Genomic DNA, 7,386 nt, shown 5'->3' with positions numbered 1-7,386 from the left:
TTTCCCCTAAAATATTTGTAAAAACACTGGAAATACCTATGAAATTTATAAAACAGCTCCTTAAACATCTGCTTAATGCCCTTTCCTTCAAATATAAAAGACCTCCACGTTTTAGGGTCTTTTTCTGTGGATGCAAGGGAGAGGTTGAGGAAGAGGTAAAAGATAGGATAACTGCTATCTTTTCAATTGCTATTTTACAAAATTTAAATGACTACTACCCTAAGGATTAAATACAGACTTCGCATAACCAATCACAACCATGGAAATAAACCATAACTGAAATCATATAAAATCCATATCAGGTCAAGTGACAGTACATTAAGAACAGCCTTATGTGTTATACAGAAGATAATATACACGGATCGTAACAGTTATTCTTCCCCTTGAAAGCCACTGTCAGCAGGAGCAGTCTTACTGTACAGACGAGTGACTTGAATATCTGTAGTTACTAACGGGGAAAATTCAGGTTATGAAAGAAAAATGTATCAAGTACACCTTTACGCACGTCTATGCTATGATTTAAATTAAAAACCTTAAGCCTTCTCCTACATACTCCATTTTCAACCTAAATGGAGTATCGCCGGCAGCATACAAACCTTGAGAGGGCACTTCTAATCTAGTTAGTATAACTATGGTAAAGGACAGCTATCTTACAAAGGAGATTAAGGTCAGATGTTTAGAAACTTCAACAATAAGAGAAAGTTAGAAACCCTAAACAGCTACTCGTATTTAACTATAATTACCTTTTAGAGACCATCAGACTAAACTCCAGTATTTTCTATGGTCATTGTATTAAAAGAAAGCTCTACCACACCTAAAGGATAAGGCATAGCCATCTACTAATTGGCATATTTGTTTATTTGTCTCAGTTTGTGAAAACGTCCTTATCTGTGTAAGCAGCAAAACAAACTTCAACTGAATGATTGCTATATGCAAAAGGACTGAAGGCAATTGCCTCTGCAGTGAACTTTACAGTTCTCAACAGCACACACGCAACATGCTATCTGAAAAAGGTTACTAACTGAACTACATGTATTAAATACTGAAAAAAGTTTTACATTTTTTTTTAATTATAATTTATTTTATTTAACAATCTAAGAAGTTTGCAGCCATCAGAAGTTCCAGTGCAATTTCAGGTGCAATGGGGAATTCAGGAATCTCCGTAGAGCTGTTAGTATAGCGGACCTTGTAGGTGAAATACATGCATACTTTGGATAGGACATGGGATGGGATCTCTCTAAAATTCACCTCGTTCGTTTCATTTTCTGCAAACTGTCCTGTAGAGGGGAAAAAAACCACAACAAAACACCAAAACAAAAATCAGAATTTTGATTCACTGCAAAATAAAACACTTTACCATACTAATACAACACATTCTAAAGAGACCCATATTGCTGGGTGTCAGTCTTCAGTGTAACGCAGGATGTGCCACATTCACAACCCTCAAGAACAGCAAGACGCTTTGCATTACATGTTTATTTTGTCTGCGGCCTATTAACGATAATCTGAAAGACTACACCAGAAATTTAGGTTTAATTCAGATGCTCGCTTGATAGGTACTCTGAAACTGTAGTGTGCTCAGCTCTAAAGGTCACAGTAACAATGTTAATAAAAATAAAAAAAACCAAACAACAAAAAAAGGCTTCAATCCAAATTTCCAGCTGTCCTATCGAAGAATGAAAAAATCTGGTTTATAATGTTCCATATCTGCACATGCCCACTTGTCAGTCCTCCCTTCTGTGATCCCACTAACTCTGAACTTGTCAGTTTCAGGCAGATTTGACTGAGAGTTGAAACCCCAAGGATACATTAACTCGGTAAGCTGTGAAAACAAGGGGGTAGGAGGGGCAGTCAAACCCTAGTTGTACTGGAGGAAAAGGTACATACAGTATGAGTTTATCCCTATTAGATTTTGAAGAATTTATCCAAAGCTCAAATCTCAAAACAAAAGTGTATTTGAAATCAGCTTTTAGTGCCTATAAGCATGGAGCTTGGATGATATGAAGTCATCCTGTGGTTAGTCCCACAGCCCTTCCACTGTTACTGTTAGCTTTGTCCCTCTTCCCCTCATCTCTCTGGACTTTCTCCTCACTGAGCTGAAAGAGAAACACAAAAACCACTAAGGTACTCCGTATTTATGGGACACCTCGCAATGTTTGGTTCCCACTATTTCTATAGGAATCCCCTTCTAACTACAAAGCAGAGCTGTTCACTAATGTCTACGCACATTGGGGTAGGAATAGCTGCGTGCACTGAAGCTAATCTGGCTTGAATTCCAGTAGAGGAACAGCAGGAAGCAAGAGAAGAAATGTTAGCATATTAGCAGCGTGACAGTACTGAAATAGGGAACACACATCAGTGAAATGATGACCTACTGAAGTAGACAGCAAGAGTACTTTTCCTTGTGGACCCACTTATCTTGCTAGTTTTTATACAAAATGTGCTTGAATGTTGACTCCTTCACAGTCAGTTTTCCAGCCCTCTAAGCAGGCTGCTGCACCTTTTGTTTCTTCTCATTGTTTGTGGAACAAAATCAGAACAGCTCCGTTAACTACTCTTCATCTCACAGGTCTGCGAGGCTGACACAAGAGATCTGCTACGTATTTTCAAATGCAACCATTAGAGTGACATTCAGCAGAGTATTAAACTGAGAGCTTTAGTAATAGTTGGGCAAACTGAGCAATAAAGTAATTGAAAAACATATTAAGCAAATAGATCTCTCCAGTAATCGCCCTCTCTAGAACCTAAAAGAGAATCTAAGAATGACCATATTCAGATCAGAGCTCCACGCAGCCTTCTGCCCACCACTCAAGTGGCCAAAGGTCAACGTATGGGCTGAGGGTACAGAAGAAGGAAAGCACACGTGTTAACTTCACCCTGTTCTCTCCTCCACCCTTGCAAGTCTTGAAGAATTAGTTCAGACACTTCTTAAACCTGAGGTAGTCTCAGATATTCAGTAACACATGAGGTCCTGCCCTTAAATTCATCGACTGTCCTCTCAAACTTGAGCTAACTTGTGTCACTAAGCCCCAGAACTCCTTGCCGTCGGGTCTCGTGAACACGTTGTGGCCTAAACCCCAGCAGACAGCTGAGCACCAGACAGCCACTTGCTCGCTTCCCCCCGCAGTGGGACATGGGAAGGGGAAACCAAGAGCAAAAGCAAGTCACAAATCTAAAACAGGGAACCGTGTGACCTGCATGGAGAAAGTTAACTCCAACCCAGCCAGACCCAGTCCAGAATACTAAATGTCCCACCATGGAAGTGGCAGTGAAGAACTACCAACTCTTGTGAGTTTTGAACTTGATTGCTCACATGTAGTTACACGAACTACATGTTTTGTGTAACACCCCCAAGCTCTCATACCATGGGAAACTAGTAGTAATGACACTAAGATCGCTAACCACCCAAAACCAGACAGAGGTCAAAGACATGGCTGGTAGTACAGCACCCCACGGAGGTGGACTGTTCCAGTGGAAATAGGAACTAGTCAGGATCTGGAAAAGCTACCATTTATTCCAACTTTCACTCGCTGCATGATATAAATTAAAATTGTTCATAAACAACAACAAAAAAAGGATATGAAGGTACTAAATATTTTGTACATACCTGGTCCACTCAACATAGCTTTTATTGTTCCTGATGTTAATGCATGCTCTCTTTTTACAATGAACTCATGGCCATCAGAGGATATTAACTTCACGTACATAGCATCTGGGCCCTCACACCCACCGTATGTTTTCTCTTCTCCATCTATAATGGAAAACAGATTAACAGTTTCAGAACACGACAACTGATTCACATCACTAAGAATGCAAGGTGCAGTCTTTACTATGACTAGGTTTGCAGGCAGAAGAACCCAATACAACCAGAAATAAGACAGAAGCATTTTGCATATTTGATGATGACTTCTCTGAAGCACTCAGTAATCCATTTTAAAGTAAGAATCTTAAAAGAGGAATTTTTAATTAACATCTCTCCTCTCTCATTTCTCCATCACCAAATTCTGACATGATTTCTAAAATCTACATAGGGATGAAATTTTCCTTTAGACATTTTCAAATGAATTGAACATGATACTGCTTCCTTCCATAAGGTGACTGTCATGTTCATCATACCAGCACTTACTAGAAGTTAGCTAAATACCTATCTAAGATTTAAAAATACAGACTGCAAGGAAAAAAACAAAAGAGCTTTTTGAAGCACAGGTAAGACTAAAACCAGTCAGTACTCTTGTACTGAAAAATGACATGAACTAGGATTAATGCTCCCCCACTGCCGAGCCAGACCCAGAACCATATAGCGGTAGTGCACACCCGCGTTGTGACCTTTGGTGGACAACAGGGTAAGTGCAAAAGCATTAAACCCAAGGAAATTTGGAAGTTCTCCCCACAGCAGTTTTGACTGTGATTTTTTAGTTTTTCCCCTTCTGTCTCACTATATACCCACTCTCTACTCCATTTCTCTATAAGCCCTTATACTCCCTTCATTATTCTCTCCAACCATTGCTATCTTTAAAAGCTGAAGAAAAAAAACAAAACAGTATTACTGTTGCCACCACCCACTGTCCACCTCTGTGCAGACTTCACGCCTTCCCCATCTTGCACCTGTCTTGTCTATTTAGGCAGCACGCCCTCCAGGGTAGGAACCACCGACTACTTTGTGCCTGTATAGTGCTCAGCACTACAGGACACCATCATGCTGAGGAGACTGTCTCCGTAGTTGGCCTTTGTATGTTCCTGTAAACTTTTAAGTAATAAAGACTGCAGTAATATTAAAATATTAAAAAAAAAAAAAGTAAAAAAAACCTCCCACCCCACTAAATACACAATTCCTATCAAATTCAAACTGGAAAGTTAACGCCTTCCTTCAAATCCTGTATTTTCTAAGAGATGAATACAGCAAATATTGCTAGTACTCCATTTTAAAAAAATGCTTGAATTTGTCACTGCACAGAAAATATGATTTGACAGAAAGTTAAAAACAACAGTCCTGAAAGTTATTCCAGCTTGGAAAAGTATAACAGAAGAGATCTGTACACTTCTAGAAAAGTAGCATACTTCCAGTATTTCATGACTATATACAGAAGCATGAAAGGTAAGAGATACAGACTACAAACTTCACATTTGATTGTCAGTGTTGTTTCTCCTTCTGACAAAACAAAGATGAGAAATTATATGAGAATAAGCACCTTGCACTGTGTCTAGTGTTATAGCAAATACATCCTCCCAGTCAACTAAGTTGCTCTGTGAGTCTGAAGTTAAAACTGAATTACCATGTAGTTATTGCCAATTTCAATGAAGTAGTGCCAGCGTCAAGCATGCTAACATACATCCAGAAAATGTATAGATAAAACCAGAATCTGCTCAATCACGTGTCATTTACCAGTCATTTGTAGAGGCAGATACGACAGTTTCAGACATTTAGTCAGATCACAGACACAATGTAGTTTATCAGAAATCAGTCCTCATTACGATCTCTTAGCCAGAATTCAACAGGCTGACCTTAGTTAGCAAACAAAAAAATATTTTAAACCGTACGTAGCAAATTTTTCTTGTCCACTCTCTAAAAGATTAGTGCTATAAAAGCCTAGAGGCATCCCATTTTAGCATGTACATTTTCAGCACTATGCATATTAAGCAAGTGAAATTTATTGAGATAGATGTACTCGACAAATGAACAGTCACCTGAGAAAAATCCTCCTAAAAAGCACCTGTAGGAAGTTTCATTAACTTTTCAGGCTACAAGAAAACAGTTAAAGTCTTACATCGGGAGAGGAGGTAAGACAGAAAAGGTTTCACATTATGGGGGAAGAAAACACCCAAACTTCTAAGATGATGAACTTACCCATTCTCTTCTTATATAAAAAAATTGTTTCTTTTCAACAGCAGCTTTTGCAATAGGAGCGTCTGAAAAAACACAAGTGGCAATATTTTCAGTCAGCAGTACAATTCTTAAGCCAGCTTTAGTTATTAGCCTTTATGTTACCATAAACACTCCAGAAAAGGATATAAGGATACACAGCATGCAGTGTTGATGAACATTGTTTTGAAACTTAGCGTTGCTGCCCAGACATCTCTACCATATCGAAGAATCTCTAAATTTTAGCTTACTCTGAAAATAATAATTGTTCTCCTAAGCTTTTTAAAACTCTTGACTGTAAAGCCAGAGTTACTGCAAGAGCCTTATGGCTTTTATCACTAGGGACACCACCCATGCAATGGTGTTGCAAAGGTAAAGAAAGTCGGTTTTGCCACACAGCAAACGGCACTTAAGAGACTGAACAGCTCGTCTACAGAAAAAACAAGTCAGAGAACAGTTCACTATGCTGTGAATAGAGACGTGGTTGTCCTGCCATCCAGAGGGACCTTGACAAGCTGGAGAAAGGGGCCAACAGGAAGTCTATGAAGTTTATCAAGGGGAAATGCAAACCTCTCCACCTTAGGAAGGATTATCCCAGGCACCAGTACCAGCTGGAGGCTGACCAGCTGAGAAGCAGCTCTGCAGGACAAGACCTGGGGGTGCTGGTGGACACCAAGCTTAATGTGAGCAATGTGCCCTTACAGCAAAGGCAGCCAACAGCACCCTGGGCTGGCAGAGTCACCAGCACGCTGAGACAGATGGTCCTGCCCCTTCACTCCACTCCACTCAATCCAGCTCCAGTCTCCCCAGTACATGCCAGGCTGGACTGAGTGCTGCAAAGGGCCACAGAGATGACCAAAGGATTGGAGCACCAAACACATGAGAAGCTGACAGAACTGGGGTTGTTTAGGCTGGAGAAGAGAAGGCTCAGGGATCAATCTAATCAGTGTGCACTAAATACCTGGCCTCCAACCTGTCCTTCTCAGAAGATTGACAGTTCCTGATACAGCCACCAATGTCACCTAGATAATCTACTTCAAATATTTAATGTGGGTATTCACATGGTAAGTTAACCAAGAGCTTCCATAGCTTATAAATCGACATCCAGCTTGCTACATACGTATTTGCCCATGTAAGTGAATCCAAAGAGTTAGAGAAATAGAAGCACTTATTTGCAAAACAAATCCGGTATGTTCAGATACAACAAATATTTCTTTACACTGGACTGCACCTCTGCTGTGGAAAGAATACTTTGGAAGAAAAATTCCACCCAGCTACTGTCCTAAAGTTCCTTTCATGTCAACAGCTACTCTCCAAACATTAACTCAGCACAAATCAATGAACTCCAGTTGTGTGCCCACAAGTTGGGGAAAACAGCACCAGTGATTCTGGGTGGTTTCCCAGCCAGTATCCAGGGTTGGGGGCAGCAAAGAGACTGTTGAGAATTCTGACAACCCATGCTGTTGCTTCAAAAAGCAACAAGTAACAGCAGAGGCAGGAACTGTGATTACTCACTAGAGAAGGAC

General features: G+C 40.1%; 1 protein-coding gene across 1 annotated transcript; it reads right to left on the bottom strand.

Annotated features, from left to right (window-relative positions):
• Nucleotides 1-837: 837 nt before the first annotated feature.
• Nucleotides 838-5,908, bottom strand: TCEB1 (transcription elongation factor B (SIII), polypeptide 1 (15kDa, elongin C)). The gene is made up of 3 exons (XM_010147391.1): nt 5,846-5,908; nt 3,608-3,751; nt 838-1,277 (listed from the first exon to the last, which is right to left on the bottom strand). Exons 1-3 carry the CDS (start codon nt 5,847-5,849, stop codon nt 1,087-1,089), a joined length of 339 nt encoding a protein of 112 aa, XP_010145693.1. The 5' UTR covers nt 5,850-5,908; the 3' UTR covers nt 838-1,086.
• Between the last annotated feature and the right edge of the window lie 1,478 nt (nt 5,909-7,386).

Source organism: Eurypyga helias, unplaced genomic scaffold (assembly GCF_000690775.1).
Source record: "Eurypyga helias isolate BGI_N326 unplaced genomic scaffold, ASM69077v1 scaffold38492, whole genome shotgun sequence".
NCBI classification, from domain to species: Eukaryota; Metazoa; Chordata; class Aves; order Eurypygiformes; family Eurypygidae; genus Eurypyga; species Eurypyga helias.
Note: the sequence above shows the minus strand (reverse complement) of the source record. Positions and strands in the feature narration are given on the sequence as shown.

Bases quoted from the DNA above. Each gene is read 5' to 3' on its own strand.
- TCEB1 (XM_010147391.1), bottom strand. The intron at 1,278-3,607 runs GTATGTACAAAA...TCCCCTCTACAG, and splicing joins AGCTATGTTGAGTGGACCAG to GACAGTTTGCAGAAAATGAA.